This window comes from Lygodium microphyllum, chromosome 16 (genome assembly GCF_053477565.2).
Source record: "Lygodium microphyllum isolate KBCC chromosome 16, Lygodium_microphyllum_v1.1.10, whole genome shotgun sequence".
In the NCBI taxonomy this organism is placed as follows: Eukaryota; Viridiplantae; Streptophyta; class Polypodiopsida; order Schizaeales; family Lygodiaceae; genus Lygodium; species Lygodium microphyllum.
The window spans coordinates 41,165,501-41,182,820 of NC_141150.1; the positions used below are offsets into that span (position 1 = coordinate 41,165,501).

General features: G+C 41.7%; 1 protein-coding gene across 1 annotated transcript in view; it reads right to left on the reverse strand.

Annotated features, from left to right (window-relative positions):
* Nucleotides 1-563: 563 nt before the first annotated feature.
* Nucleotides 564-17,320, reverse strand: part of LOC148022730 (sulfate transporter 4.1, chloroplastic-like) — a 242,971-nt gene continuing 226,214 nt past the window's right edge. Inside the window, exons 15-17 of the mRNA XM_087695655.1 lie at nt 2,889-2,968; nt 1,376-1,452; nt 564-1,295 (exon numbers count right to left, since the gene is read on the reverse strand). Of these exons, the coding sequence (XP_087551781.1) occupies nt 1,038-1,295; nt 1,376-1,452; nt 2,889-2,968 (415 nt within the window). The 3' untranslated portion in view covers nt 564-1,037. The remainder of the gene's footprint in view (nt 1,296-1,375; nt 1,453-2,888; nt 2,969-17,320) is intronic.

Here is a 17,320-nt window from a genome sequence, read left to right on the forward strand (position 1 = left end):
AAGTAATCTTGTATTTTTTTCGTAATTAATATAATTACCTTTTACGAAAAAAAAAGAGAGAGAGAGAGAGCCTAGGCCCTACACATGAGAGAGAGGGAGAGGAGGAATTTAATTAAAAAGGGGAGGGGGAAAAAAAAGAGAGATTATAAGAGAGAGAGAGGGGAGGGGGATTTAATTTGAGAGAGAGAGAGAGAGAGAGAGAGAGCCTGGGCCCTTTAATGACAAAGAAGGGGCTTTTAATTGAAAAGGGGAGGGGAAGAAAAAAATGAGAGATCACACGTGAGAGAGAGGGGAGGGGAGGGGGTTTTAATTGAAAAAGGGAGGTTTGGAAATGGGAGTAGGTTCACAAAGCCCTCTGGAGGTTCGGGCTTTCCGAACCTACAACGAAAATAATATAGTAGTAAGATATTGAGGATACTTCACATAATTTTGGTTATATATTATTTACAGATACGACAAGCTGGTCAGATGCAGTGATTAAGATGAAATCTATTTGACAAAGAATCCTTTAACCTAGTCTAGCCAAAAGACACTACACTTAGAGACAAGGCCAAGTGCAGATATCTGACAAGGCACCCTGTCCATCAAAATTGAGTGTTCATAAAGTTGAGGTTCTATTTACAAGGCTGCCAATTCTGCAACCTTCTTGGAAGATGATTCGCAATACAGCTAGGAACTTTCTTTGCAGGCATTGCCTTCCATTTATGCAGGCATGTTATTGAGATCTGAACAACTGTTATTGAGATGTGTACAACCTAATGCTCAATAATTTTATCCACCTTCGATTAATCAGCTGTACCTCTCTGTGGTTTTGTTTGCTGCTTAGGTAATTCCGTCTTTTTTTGCAACTGTCCAATCTGGTGCTGCTGGCCTCTGAGTTATTGCCAGCTTGTATAAAAGAATTAATTGCCGAAATTGCCGTTTGACATCCACTGCTACTCGATAACCCACTGTCACTATGACAAAGTGTAGCTTTCAACCATTCTTTGATGCTTGGAAATTTCAATGAAAATCTGCATAGCCTAGCCTCACAGGTACTATGTTTCAGCCACATCCTCCAAAAGTGGGGTATTGTCATCGTCATCTGTCTCACCTCGAGGACCCTGTAACATGTTGATGTAATGTTCATTCATGGGTGGTATTCGAGCCTCATTCTGGCAGTGTTCCCTGTGAGAAAGGCAAACCTGCACTGCATCATGTACTCTCACAAAATACCATTCCTTGCCCAGAATTTCTGGAATCCCAGATTTCTCAAGTGTCACCATAACTTGATGGTTAGGATTTGACAAAGCCATCTGCACATATTTGGTAGATGTTAGCAATTGCAAGCCAATTTCTGATCAGATAAGATAGTCGCAACAAGAAAAAGTTTAACCTGTATATCCCGAGCTCTATACTCTTCATGCAATTCTTTCAGGGCTTGGACTCCACTAGAGTCGATGTAGGTTACAGCTGCAGCACAGTAGAACACATATTTATGAAAGCAATAACTTTATTTGGAACTAACAAGTCATGGCAGACACAAACATTCTACTTGCGCAGGAACCCATCTTTGACTACTGCACAGATTAAACATGCAGAAATATGCATAGGGGTGACAAGACACCTGGTTTGGAACGAATGTCCTTTTAATTCGCAACGGGACCAATTTTAGATGCTTATAGATGTGCTGCAGGGGAAGCAGGGTGCAGGATTCGAACTCATGCACTTGTGTTACTCAACCCACACCCGAGCCACTATGCCATGACCCCCTTGGACAATGAAACTAATTTTAAATCTCTTCTTGAATCATACCATTACATTTTTCTCAATGGAGGTGTCTGGTATAGGCTTTAGAAGCTGGTTACAAGAAAATTACAGCTGCGCAGAAGATCAGACTTAAATAATGAGTCACTTCAAGCTAAACTGGTGCACCCTCTGGCCTGTTGCCATGTAGGAAAAAGTCTTTTGGGGTTGGGAGGAGCTCAATAATGGACGACAGATTCAGAAAGCTAAACACACAATGCCATAGAAGGGGCTCAAGCCTCAGGTAATGCATATACCAGTTCATCAGCATCTCTTTGGCAGACATTGCACACACATAATGGCTACCTAGGCTGGTATGACTGTTCAGTTTTTACATGCTAAAATCTTTACAGAAAGGGACTGAAAGGTGTTTCATTCCTTTAATCCATCTGGATCTCATTAGAATAACTACATTTCATTAAGAAAACCCCAGGACACCAGATCCCCCTAGATCAGCATAGAACTGACTTAGCTAGGGACACTGAAAAATCTCCTCCTTGATTTCCTGTTGCCAAAAAAGTCTCCTATTTGGGCCTTTTTCCCACTCTATATTTTACCTTTGGGATTCTTTCCAAGGTCTTATTAATAGAACTGATTTAGCTAGGGATACTCAATGAAATATCTTCTCCTATATTCCTAGATCAGCATAGAACTGATTTAGCTAGGGACACTCAGTGAAAGATCTCCTCCTTGATTTTCTGTTTGCCATAAAGGTCTCCTAGTTGGGGCCTTTTTCTCACTCTATATTTTACCTTGGGAATTCTTTCCAAGGTCTTATTAATAGAATTTTCTTTTCCCTTTTTTTTTTTTCCTTTTTGGATTTTTTTTTTTTTTTTTGGTTGGGGGGGGGGGGGGGGGGGGGTGGGGCGCGCGGGGAGTGGGTTGATGCAAGGTTGTCATAGGTTGTTAATTAATGCAGGTTCTCACTTTGCATTGGCACCTCTTTATTTAAAAAGTTTCTGGAATGAGTTGACATTGTCTCTATGTATAATGCTAAGCACACATATCCTGGCACATAATAGCTTGTAGTAATAGCAGTATTTTCTATGATAAGATGCATGCTCCAACCACAGACGGTGGTGGCTAAAGAGGAAAATACTTACGTGCCAGTTCGATTATAACATATTGGATTTGAACATTTTGGTGCTGTGTACCCACAGGCCAAAGTTCATACTTGCGCAACCTACATACCACAAAGAGGCAAGTAAAAATCACTTCTACATGTTAGCAGCCATTTTTCTCTGATCTGAAAATGCACAAGGCAGGTATGCCTTGATAAGAATGGATGGTAGCCTTTACGTACCAACATAATTATATCAACAATGATAGCAAATGAAAATCTTCATTTATTTCATTACTTAGATCTTGGGAAAAGAGTGTCCACAACTCTTTAAGCATGCTTAAAGGCAGTTCTGTTTTTATACCAAGATTCATTGAGAATCTTCAAAGCTAAAAATAAAACAAAAACATAAGAAAGATGATATGCACCTAGACTATTGGTATACAAACATATAAGAGAATGTGGTATTCCTGATCCCATCCCAGTTTTGTAGTCTTGAGGGGGCTCTCCTAGAATGCCATGATAGAGGACTTAAAAGGTCAGGACTGAAAGAAAAATAATCTAAGATGATCATTAAGGCGCGATCATACACATCATAAGTTCTGGAGCCCCACACCACTCAGCCCTTCCATGAGACAGTCTTCCCCAAAAGGCTGCTCTATTGGTGGAGATCACCCATTGCATTCCAATTGTGCCTCCTTTGTGAAGTATCTTCTTTTTGATATTATTCTTGTGGCTTTTGAGATTGTTTCCTAGCCGTCTCTTTGGCCTTACGTGGTTTTTGGAAAAGGGCCCCGGGGGGGGGGGGGGGGGGATATCGCCCGTGTGGTGGTCCCCGTCCCTGCTGACCTGACAGGCACCCTTGCCTGCACACATGTTGCCTGTGCTTCCTCTGTCCGCCAGTGTCCTCGAGCGCCACCCTGCTGCCTTCTGCCTGTTTTGTGCAGGACCAGGCAGCGACTGAGAGAGAGAGAGAGAGAGAGAGAGAGAGAGGGGGGGGGGGGGCAGGAGACGTCTACGTCCGCCTGCGCGTCATCCCTGCACTGACGACCTGCGACTTGCATGACCTGCACTGACAACCTGCAACCTGTGACCTGTACCGACGACCTGGGTGCCTGCACTGACAACCTGTGACCTGCACTGACATCCTGCGACCTGCGACCTGCGACCTGCGACCTGCATGTCTCTTCTGAGTGGCATCCCGCAACCTGCACGGCCCCCTGTGACCTGTGGTCTGTGCACCTACAGACCGTGCTTCCTTTGCCATCACTCCGGCTTGCGCTGAAGACCCTATGCTTGCAGGAAACAATTCTGTTTGGGTTGGGAGCTGCCGTTCAGAATGTGACCTGTTTTGCACCAAGAGCAGAGCAGAGCAGATTTTAGCAGTCATGTCTGAATTGAACACCACCTTTTATCGATCAGGTGGTGGAGGTCTTGGGTCCAATTCGGATGCTGAAGACGGGGAGGAAATGGTTCCATGTACCGAGTTGGTGGTCCCCTGTTCTGAAGTTCAACCTGGTCATGATGTGCAACTGCCAGTCGAATGCATCAAACATGCTTCTGATGCTTTGATGGAAGACACTGAAGAACCTCCACCAGATGATCATCAGCCAAGCTCTTATGTACAGGTCACATCTACCACTGAGGAATCACAAGATTCAGACCGGGAACACTGTTGAAGTTTGCTAATACATTGTTGGGAGATTATGTCCAGCACAACCGTGAGACCTTCCATGTCTAGGATTAGGATGATCTGGATACAAAGACAATGTTGTGTTCATTTTTGGCATTTTATGAAAGAGGACTTATCCTTTTCTTTACGGGCTGAATCTGAGCGCTTTCTTGGATTTGCTATTGGTTGAATTCCCTTTTGATAGGTGACTGTGTGGAGGAGGTTTTTAGATTTTTGTGGGACCACCGGGCATTTATGAAGTCATGTTAAAGTCAGCCACACTCTGTGATAATCTGCTAGCCAAAGTGCCTTTGTTTTTTGATTGCCGCCTTGTTTATGTTGTGCCTTGGCAACCGTTGGCTGATTTTCATTGCTTGCTTCGATAGGAATGCTCAGTGTTGGTAGAAGTGGAAGCTTGCCCTACTATGTATTGGCCTTTGCTAGAGGAAGCTATGGCGGCTATTGGTACAATCTTGATGCCTCCTAGTTTAAGGGCCAAAAACTGTAGCCGCATGTGTATGTTATGGGATATTGCTTGCAAGAGGCCTAACTGGCTACGATTAAATTGCCCTGGGATTCCATCATTGCATTTTCATTTGAAATGGGGCACTTTTGCTGGCCACTATTTCTCTTGTGGATAGTTGGGGCATTTTATGGCTGAATGCCTAGAAAAACATGTAGCTCTAGAGGCTGGGGTTGCCTCGTCTATTAATGAGGATCTTATGGTTGACAGTCTTCCAGATGATGAGGCCCTTGCCATGATCAATGCAGACAAGGGGAAACTGCCTAAGCAGTCTTTGGATCACCTGGATCAAGGTTGGGTGGATGTATGTCCTAAAAGAAGCAAGAAGAGTAATGTTGCCTTTCCAACTGCTATGATTGATCCTACCCAAGACTCCTTATGTACCTATGTTTGATGAAAAGATAAGGCTCCTATGGCATGTTCAAATAATGACACGGTTCCTTTTGCCCATGGGACACCTGCAGTGAAAGGTTCTGTGGACTGTTTTAAAGATCCATCAGCAAGACTTGCCTTTGACTCACGAGGTAAGGATGGTTGAACAGGACCCCGTTCAAATGTAAGGTCTTTCTTTGGAGAGTGGTCATTGGTGGGCTTCTTCTTGCTTCAACCCTTTCTAAGTGCCAAATCTCAAATGGAAATTGTTTTCTTTTTGTACAACTAGCAAGGAATGCTTGCATCATAGACTTATTTCTTGCCCTTTGGCTAGGAAAATTTGGGCTCTTTTGGCAACTATTTGGTGAGCAGTTACTGGTCTATCGCTAAGCCCTTTTGATTGCGCTTTTGCCAAGGCCAAAGATCCCACCCTGGTGCAGCCACATATGAAGGTCTCATTCCATTTTTTCAGATTTTGGGACTATTGGCATAATTGGATCACTCGGAATACTTTCATCTTTGACTCTGCTGTGGGTGTCCAAGGACACATAGCCAAACTCAAGGGCCTTCTACACTCGAAGTTAGACCTTGTACAACATGCTGATCTTCTCCCTAGGGAGGATTTAGCTCCTTGGCATATGGCAATCTTTGCTCCTCCTTTGGTGTAACTTTTGTGCTCTTTTAATTACTTGATCTTTTGTAAAGCAAGTTTATGCATGATGGCCTAGAGCCATCTTGCATCTTGTGATCATGTAATCTAGCAAGGAATGCTTGCATCATAGACTTATTTCTTGCTCTTTGGCTAGGAAAATTTGGGCTCTTTTGGCAACTATTTGGTGAGCAGTTACTGGTCTATCACTAAGCCCTTTTTGATTGCGCTTTTGCCAAGGCCAAAGATCCCACCCTGGTGCAGCCACATATGAAGGTCTCATTCCATTTTTTCAGATTTTGGGACTATTGGCATAATTGGATCACTCCGAATACTTTCATCTTTGACTCTGCTGTGGGTGTCCAAGGACACATAGCCAAACTCAAGGGCCTTCTACACTCGAAGTTAGACCTCGTACAACATGCTGATCTTCTCCCTAGGGAGGATTTAGCTCCTTGGCATATGGCAATCTTTGCTCCTCCTTTGGTGTAACTTTTGTGCTCTTTTAATTACTTGATCTTTTGTAAAGCAAGTTTATGCATGATGGCCTAGAGCCATCTTGCATCTTGTGATCATGTAATCTTGTACTTTTTTTCGTAATTAATACAATTATCTATTGAGAGAGAGAGAGAGAGAGAGAGAGTGTGTGTGTGTGTCCTGGCATATGGCAATTTCCTCTGGGTCTTTGTCATGACTTGTGTACATTTTTGCTGGTTTAGTCCTGGGATCTTACACACGATTGGCTTAGAGCCCTCGTGTATCTTGTAATCATGTAAACTTGTACATTTTTTTTGTAATTAATACAATTACTTTTTACGAAAAAAAAGAGAGAGAGTGTGTCTGCGCAGTATACAACTACATGGTCGCGGTTGGACCGCATGTACATCATGCAGGATGATGCTTTTCTTCTTGAGATGCTGGAAATAAGTGTTGCAGCAATATGCCTTGTTGGACCATTTTCCTCTACAGCTTGAGATGCTTGTATAACCCATTCCACCTTTTAAGCAATTTTTGGATAGACTCCCTTTGCGTTTCAACTCGTCTTTTTTGAAGCATTCAATCTTTCTAGGTTATATGCAACAATTGATTGATAGATTTTTATTGGACTTCTCCTTTGAGGGCAATGCTTCTTTTGAATGATTGCTCTCTAATGTGTAGCGGGTTGTTCGGCAGTATGGGATCCATCATGCCTCTCTTTGTCAGCGGCATCGATAAGCAACGGAGGAATTATTGGCTTTAGTTCGTTCTCTACCACTGGAGACTCCAGATGATGTATTTCTGTTGCCATTGGCTATGCGTTTGGCTGATCTTATTAAAGAGTTTCAATTGAAATCTTATCAACAGGCCAAATTGCAAAATTTGACTGAGAATTTGTAACATAGTGCTTGTCAGACTCTTCAAGCTCTCCATGCATCTCCTACTCGAGAGAATATGACTAGACTCCAGGATGCAGAAGGTCAAATGGTCATTGATCCTTAGACTATTGTGAATATGTGTAGGAATTATTTTCTAGACCTTCTTGGTTCTACTTCTTCACCTTCTGACCAAATTACTCATGCCTGCTCAGTTTTCTATGATTTGGTCCGCAATCAGGTTCCACATGACATGCAAACTACTTTGGAGACAGATATTCGTGAGGCGGAGGTTATGGATGTTTTGTTACACTTGCCCAAGGATAAAAGTCCCGGTTGGGATGGTCTCACCAATGAATTCTTTGAGGTTTTTACTACCCGACTGGTGAAACCATTGACGGCTATGTTTCAACAGGTTTGGAAAACGGGGTTCATACCTTCCTCATGGAAAGGAGGACTTATCAAACTGCTTCCAAAAGTTCGTTCGCCGTCTATGTTGAAACATTGGCGAGACCAATTTCTTTGATGGGTTCTATGTATAAAATCTTTTCCAAAGTAATGGCAAATCGGCTCCATAAGCATCTTCCTGCCATTGTGCATCCTCTTCAATATGGTTTCATTAAAGGCCGAAACATTCTGCATAATGTCTTAAATGTGCAAATGGCTATTGACTATGCAAGGCACTCTAATCAAGAGGTGATATTGATTCAATTGGACCTAGAAAAGGCTTTTGATTATTTAGACTGGTCTTTCATTGCAGAACTTATGTCTACTATGGGCTTTGGTACTCGGATGTCTCGTTTGATCTACACCATTAGTGTTGCGGCTTCTTCACGAGTTATGCTGAATGGTGGTGTTACCGAGCCATTTGTCCTTGCATGCTCTGTGAGATAGGGTTGCCCTTTGAGTCCTCTCTTTTTTGCCCTTGCGACTCATCCGATTCTTTCGATGTTATCTCATATGGCAGCTTCTACTTAGTTGGCTGGATTGTCTCTTCCTTTTGGACAGCACTTCATTAGTCAATCCTTGGCTGATGACAGCTTTATGATTTTGTGTGCGGACAAGGATAATCTTCGCAAAGCATTAGATGTTTGGACTCTCTTTAGTCATGCTTCTGGTCTTCATATCAATGCTTTGAAATCAGCCATTCTCAGTTGCATGGAGTCAGATTTGCAGTCATTGGACTGGCAGGGAATGGTTGTTCCCCGTGGTTCCATTGTCAGGCATCTTGGGTACCCTTTGGATGTTGATGCTCGGCCAAAGCAACTACTAGAGTGGATTTCACAGAAACTGACAGCTAAGTTTCTGTATTGGAAGTCACAGGCTTGGCCCTTCCATGTTCGCCTCAAAGTGGCTCAGACAATTATGTTGCCAATGCTCACATATTTCTTGCCATTGCTGCCTGGGACTACTACTACATTGAATGCTCTTACTCACATTCGTTTCATGTTATGAAAGGACTCCTTGCATGCAGGCATTTCATGGATTTTTTGGTTGCATGCATGTACCCCCAAACGCATGGGTGGTGGGGCTATTTTGGATGCCGAAACTCATATGTTGGCACTCTGTTGGTCTCTTTTTCGTGCCATGTGCTTGGATCATCACCCGTGGGTCTTTATAGCCCGTTATTTTCTTGAGGATCATGGGCTTGTGCATGGTAATACCCAAATTCGGAGCTCTTGCTGGCATGTTCTTAATGCAGACTCTCGGTTTTCTAGTCCTTCATCATCCCTGCTTGCTCATTTGGTATGTTCCTGGAAATTGGTTCTCTAGAAGGCTCAGTGGCATCCAGCAGAGGACCGCTTAGCTACTAACTCTTTTCAACTGGAATTGTTGGCAGTCTCGCGATTACTTTCTTGGGAAGGCAAACATGAGCTCAAACCAAAATTTAACCGCATGGCACGTTTGGGCTTGACTTCAGTTGCAGATGCCACCCTTGCCAGTCGCAATGTGTTGATATCGCTTCGTACAGCCAGGAGCCTTTTCAGGATCCCTCGTGGATACCGTGATTTATGGGGACAGCTTTTGATGGTGCTCCAGAGCAGACAACCCTTTCTTGCCCTTGCTTTGGATCGTCCCTGGTAGGACTGGGACCTTGCAGGCCGGCTGAATTTGGAAAAGGCCTTAGCTAACCAGGTGTATCATCTTCTGATTAAAGATCATCAATGGCTGGTTACTAAAGCTAATACTGTATGGGGATTGGGTAAATCTCAGTCATGGTGGAAGGTAACTGTGATGGAGGGCTGGTTGAACAAGACACCTTTCAAATGCAAGGTCTTTCTTTGGAGGGTGATAATTGGTGGTCTTCCTCTTACTTCAACCCTTTCCAAGTGTCGAATCTCCAACGGCAATTGTTTCTTTTGCACCACCAGTGTGGAATCGGCCCGTCATCGATTTATTTCTTGCCCTCTCGCTAAGAAAATCTGGTCACTCTTGTCAGCGGTTTGGTGAGCAGTGGTTGGTTTCTCGCTAAGCCCTTTTGATTGGGTTTTTGTGCGGCCCAAATACCCCACACCATCACAGTTGCATATGAAGATCTTGTTTCACTTTCTCAGATACTGGGGTTGTTGGCACAATTGGACCATTCAGAATGCTTTTCTTTTTGATTCAGCCTCTAATGTTCAAGGACATATTGCTAGGCTTAAAGGTCTCTTGCATTGGCAAATAGATCTCATTCGGCACTCTGACTTACTCCCTCGGGAGGACTTACTTCCCTGGCATATGGCAATGTCCTCTGCGTCTTTGCCATGACTTTTGTAACTCTTTTGTCGTTTAGTACTTTATAAATATAACATCCATTATGAAAAAAAAAAAGAGAGAGTGTGTGTGTGTCTGTATTCTTTCCTTCGTATTTGTTAATACTTAGGGTCCTCAGAGTTATGAGCTGATTTGGACCAACTTAAAGAAATGGCTTCAACAGAATTTCCCTTTGCTTGCATTTCAACCTCCATCCCCATGGTTAGACCAAGATTTTGCGCCCCTTAATGATTACCTAAAACCATCATCCAATCAGGTCTATCATAAGATGTTTGAGGATAAGAGATGAGTGACTTAGACAACAGCTAAAGTTTGGTCTACTTGGAAGAGTAAAACTAATTGGTGTGATTGGTTTCGGTTGCTTCAATTGTGGAGGTCCAAGCTTCCTTACCAAGAGTGTTGAGAAGCGGAAGTAGAGAGAGCACACACATTAATTGAGGTGCTGAATAGTGCTGAACAGTGTGAGAGTGTGAGACTGAGTCGATCGATAGGTGTGTACCAGTGTGGTACACACAAAGAATAAAAGAATGTATTTATACTTTGGGTACGGTACAGTTACACCCGCTAGGGTGAGTTCACGTGTGTGAAGTAATATAAACACGGGAGATACACGGGAGAGCATAAAGGGCCTTTACACCTAACAACCTCCCACTTAAAGTGAGCCTTTGTAAGACTTTTAGTGAGAACATCTACAGGGTTATTTTGTGATTTGATCTTAGTCAGGGTGACTAGGCCATCATCCAGAACCTGTCTAATAGAATGATACTGAACATCAATATGTTTGGTATGTGCATGAAACATGGCATTCTTAGCCAGGCATACAACACTCTGGCTATCACATCCAAGTACAGGTGTTTTGGTGGGGAGCCCAAAATCCTTGACTAAATGACCAAGTGAAACTGCTTCTTTTGAAGCTTTAGTGGCTGAAATATATTCAGCCTCGGTGGTAGAGAGTGCTACTATTTTTTGCAATCTAGAGCACCAAGAAACCGCCCCACTAGTCAAGGTAAAGATGTATCCACTAGTAAACTTGCGAGTATCCAAGTCACCTGCCATGTCTGCATCACAATACCCTTGCAAATTTAACATACCCTTACCATAGAAGAAACATTTTCTTTGTGTGCCCTTAACGTTCCGTAAGATACATTTCACTGCTTCCCAATGTGCTTTGCCAGGATTTGACATAAATTTGCTTACAACTTCCATTGCATAAGCAATGTCAAGTCTAATGGCAACCATAGTATACATGAGTGAACCACAAGCTGAAGCATAAGGAACACCCTTCATACAGCTAGTTGCCTTATCATCTTTTGGGCAATCTGCCTTGCTAAACCTTAAGATAAGGTGGAAAAGGTATACCAAGAGGCTTAGCATCAGTCATAGAAAAGTGATCAAGTACTTTCCTGATGTACTTTTCTTGTGAGAGAAATAAGAGCTGCTGCTCTTTATCTCGTGTCACACGCATGCCCAAAATATGTTTAGTTGCATCCAAATCCTTCATGGAAACGGCTGAATTCAGCTGTCTTTTCAATGCACTAATTTGGCTTTTATGCTTACCAGCAATAAGCATATCATCCACATAAAGCACAAGTATAATAAGGCTTCCATCATCGGCCTTCTTAATATATAAGTAGTGATCTGTACTACTCCTTTTAAATCCATGTGAGAGCATGAAGACATCAAACTTTTTATATCATTGTCTAGGAGCCTGTTTCAGTTATACAAGCTTCTCTTAAGCTTACATACCACAAATACTCCTTTCCTTGTATAACAAAGTCTTCGGGCTGTTTCATGAACAATTCTTCCAGATCACCATGTAGGAATGTAGTTCTAACATCCACCTGATCAAGTTTAAGATCCATAGATGCTACAATGGAAAATAATACTCTAAGAGTGGTCATTTTTACAATAGAAGAATACACTTCTTGAAAATCAATGCCCTCCTTTTGTGTATAGCCCTTAACTACAAGTTTGGCTTTGTATTTGGGTTTGCCATCCACACATTTGATTTTACAGACCCATTTGTTAGGAATGGCTTTCCTATCCTTGGGCAATGTAACCAAATCCCAAGTATCATTCTGATACAATGACTTCATTTCTTCCTGCATAGCTAGCTCTCAGTTTTTCTTTAATTCACATGATAAGGCCTCTTTATACATAAGAGGCTCACCTTTGTCTATGAGCAAAATGCAGTCCAAAGAAAAATCAAATCTTTGTATAGGTCTTCTGACACGTATAGACCTTCTTACCCAATGATCTGTGTTATCAGGTAATGGATCCACATCCAAGGGAATGTCAATAACCTCATTGTTTGGCTGTTGAATTGCATGTTCAGGTTGCTGTAATACAATTTTAGGCTGCTATAATTCATTTTCAGCATGTTGATTTTGGTAATTAAGCTGATGTTCACTATCCCCTTGCTGCCCATTTTCATCTGGCTCAATAATGACGCGCTGATTGTCATAATCAGCATCAAAAGGAGCTGAATTTTCAGTGGCTAATGGCTGCTCAAGTAATTGATCATGCTGAAATTTAACTTTCTTTTTGTCTGAGTCATTAGATGTGACATTTTTCAGTGAAATTTAACTTTCTTTTTGTCTGAGTCAAAAGGAGCTGAATTTTCAGTGGCTAATGGCTGCTCAAGTAATTGATCATGCTGAAATTTAACTTTCTTTTTGTCTGAGTCATTAGATGTAACATTTTTCAGTAGCTTTGACTCATTAAATATCACATCCTGGCTGCCTAGCACCTTTTTCATGCTTGGAACCCAAACTCTATAGCCCATTTCACCTTCATCTCCATAACCTATGAAGATGCCTTTATGAGATTTCATGTCAAGTTTGGTTCTGCCTCAATAGGTACATGTACATAGCATTCGTAGCCAAAGACTCTTAAGTAGTCATATGAAGCAGGTTTGCCAGACCAAACCTCTTCAGGGATGCCACTTTCAAGTGCACGATGTGGAGATTGGTTGCAAATATGCAAAACGATTGGTTGCAAATATGCAAAACGATTGCGAAAGATTAGTTGTGGACAGCATGTACCGAATCTTCTCACATAACATGCGATTCATTCGCTCAGCCACACCATTAGATGATGGATTATAAGGAGTTGTAAGCTTTCGTTTAATCCCATTGACATCACAAAACTTACATACTCTCCCCCATTATCTATTCTTATACATTTTAATTTTAAACCCTTTTGAGGACTAACCAATGCATAAAACCTTTTAAAAGCATCCAATGTTTCACTTTTCTGCTCAAGTAAGTAAACCCATAGCTTCCTAGAATGATATTCAATAAAGGACACAAAATAATGGAAACCACTATGAGTTTTTATTAGCATGGTACATACGTTAGAATAGACTAAATCAGTATGAACTCTTTACATGTTTACCAAGAACACAGTCATCACAAAAGTCAAGCTTTGAGTTTTTCACATCAACTCTTCCAAGTGAAGAAAGTGCCTGCAAATCCTTTTGGCTCATGTGTCCAAGATGCTTGTGCCATAACTCCATGTGTGATTGTACTTCAGCAACTACAACAAATTTTCCAAGTGCCTTGCAGTAGAGATAATACAGAGTCTCCTTTTTACCACCTCTAGTGACTAGCATAGACCCTTTTTGTATTTTCCACATTCCACCACCAAAAGTAGTGAAGTAACCTTTGCTGTCTAGCTGCCCAATAGAAAGCACGCTCTTTTTGATGCCAGGTACATACCTAACATCATGAAGAATCAATTCCTGACTATTTTCTAAAGACAAGTGTATGGTGCCAATTCCTTCAATATCACATGTATGATTGTTGCCAAGGTAGACTTTTCCAAGATTACCTTTCGTATAAGAAGAAAAACATTCCAAAGATGGAGTTACATGAAATGAGGGACTGTTGTCAATAATCCACGATTGTGACAAACCATCATGAGCTGACAACAAAGCATCTATCGCGTCCATTTTAGTGATATATATGTCCTCCACTGTCATAGCAAGTGGATCTGAAAATGCAACCAACAAATCAACATCTTTATCCTCTTTTATTTTCTCAATAACAACACTAGATACCACATTTACTTTTTTTGTCTCTTTAGGGGTAGAGCTGCCATCCTTGTCATTCAATCTGCCTTTTGCATTAGCTTGCTTATTGTGTTCTTGTTCCTTTTTAAAGTATCTGCAATTGGGCTTTTTATGCCCTTTGCAACCACATTGATAACAAATTACATCTTGCTGTTTTTCCTTGCTTTTGTTGCAATTTTTGTTTTTATTTGTAGCATTAAATATTTTTTCAATTCTTCCTCTTACATTGTAGACCGATCCACTGCTTTCTCCACTTGCCTTGCGTGTAATCTCTTCATTGAGAATAAATAGAACCATGCACACCATTAAATGTCAAGCTGGGGTTATTACTCAATGACACAACCAATGCTTCCCATGAGTTCGGCAAGGTCATAAGGATAAAAAGCTGGTAAACCTGCATCCTGTTAATTGACTCAAAATACCAGTGAAAGCATTCAAATGCTCTAAGGCAGGCTTAGACTCATCAAGCTTCAAGTTAACCAACTTCCGCATGAGATATATCTGATTGACAAGAGTTGTATTCTCATAAGTAGACTTGAGCTTCTCCCAAACTACATAGGCAGTATCAAGCTCCTTTATGTCAACCAAGATATCTCATCTGTGATGGCCATCTTAATGTAAGTAATGGCCTTTTTATTCATTTTAGCCCAATCCTCATTTGACAAAGCAACAGACTTATGTTCTGCTAAAGCATCATCACAATCCTTGGAAAGAGTATACCCTGCATACGATCTTTCCAAAGATCAAAACTGTTGCTATCGAATTTACGAATCTCAAAGAGATTCTTTGTGTCAGATGTAGATGCAGTGCTAGCCATCTTCAGCGATACACAACTACAATAAAGGGCTGAATGCTTTCAGCCAATGGCAAGGTTGCTGATTGTAACAGCAAGTACACACTCTTGTACTTCCAAGGTGTCCAAGAAGCAGATGTTTAGCTGCAATTTCAGTCTCAAGTACTAATTACGGTATATACATGAATCAAAATTGATACATTTGCATTAAAGATAGCTTCCACTTCAGTAATACATCACCATAATACCCAAATGCAATGACCCAATTGCTGTATTTACCACTGTTTCACTGCATAGTGAGTATTCAACAATACATATACCAAGAGAAGCTGCCCTTTTTCAACATTTGAAGCATACAAAGCTCAAAAGACTCCCACTTAGCAGTGCATCTGCTACAAATTTCACTGTCCAATTTCAAATCGACTCAAAATACATCACCAATGTAAAAAGCCCCAAAATTTTTGCAGTGAATCTGCTCCAGTTGCATCAATACATCTTCCCAAGCATTAAGTACGAGCAAATATTGCAGAAATTTCACGAATTCTACAAAAGCCCCAAATTTCGGGGTCCAAGAGTGTACAAATTTCCAAGGCAATAGCTCAACCAAGCAAAAATTTCACTTGCATCTAAAAATCCCCAAAATTTTTAAGACCCGTGTACCCAATGTTTGCAATTTATGGATCAGAAATCACTGAAATATGTGTCTGGCACCAAATTTGGGAAAAGCCCCAAATTTTGGGAAGTAGATTTGCACAGATTTGTATTGCTTGTATGCGTGAACACTCTGGAGATCAGAGAGGAAACCAAAAAAAATTTCAGATTTTAAAGACGAAAAAAAATGAACATTGCTGTGCACCGACTGTGACTGTCGACTATAGCTCAAGACTACTGTCTATCACTATCGGTGTTGCGGTTGCTTGTGTGAACTTGGCTCTGATACCAGTTTGTTGAGAAGAAGCGGAAGCAGAGAGAGCACACACATTAATTGAGGTGTTGAATAGTGTTGAACAGTGTGAGAGTGAGTCGACCGCTAGGTATGTACCAGTGTGGTACACACAAAGAATAAAAGAATGTATTTATACTTGGGGTATGGTACACTTACACGCGCTAGGGTGAGTTCACGTGTGTGAAGTAATATATACACGGGAGATACATGGGAGAGCATAAAGGGCCTTTACACCCAACAAAGAGAGAGTTTTTTTGCTCAAAGGCTTCTTATCAAGGATCCCTTGTTGAGCTAAACACACAGCTTAAACTTAATTAGCTCTTAATTACAGCCCCAAAAGTCAAATTTATCAAAATTTTATTCAAAAGAAACGCAATCCTAGAGGGTGTTTGTGTCCTGTAAGCTACCCTAATTTGGAAGGACCCATCCATCTACTATAAATAGACAGGCTACCCACCGCTTAGCCTTAATCTCCTTTTTGCAGCTTGTAGGTGCCTTCTCTTTGCTGTCCACACCATGTTTGTGGAGGATATTTGAGTTCGAGCTGCTATCCACTGCTGTTCAGCCCCTTGCTGTTGTTGGAGCCTGCTTACAACTAGAAGCTGGTGTGTTTGCTGCTGACATCATCATCCTACGCAGTGCCGACCTCAAATCTACTATTGCTAGCTGCTGGATGACCAGAAACTGCTGTGTTTTGCTGGTTCAGCCTTCGCTTGCATTGTCACGTGTCATCTAGATCTCCATTTTGCTGTTCCAACCTGTCTCCTAGCTGCCATGTCATCATTATGTTGTGTTTTGTTGATCTACACTGCCTGCCCCACTTGTCTCACTAATCTAACTCGATATTGCTGCATTTGCTGTTGCCGGACTTATTTGGAGGTGGTCTGCTACATTTTAGGATCCCTCAGAGTATGTCACACTCTTTGCCCTGGTCCTTGAGACAGGGACTTCAAGGGTCAATATTTCACCTTTGCATAGTGTGTTTGCTGCATTGAGGGCCTCACAACTTGTCTTGTAAGGATTCAACTTGGATAGGGAGACATCAGACTACCATGGAGTCCCCAGACCAAATGAGACATACTTTGAGGGCACCTAGTGGTATAGCCAAAAAAGGGGGACATCTTGAGTCGTCTTTGTAAATGGATCTCTGTATACCCACTCCCCAGGATCCCAGTGAAGCCTCTTTGGCAACCTCCTCTTATATGCCCAATGTCTCCATCCATCTTCCATACAAGTTTAAGGGTACCATAGTGGTGCCAGCTACAGCTAAGCATTGGACTATCCAGGGTGTATCACAGCCATTCTTCGTGGACTTTTGGAGGAGATTGGAGGACGCCTT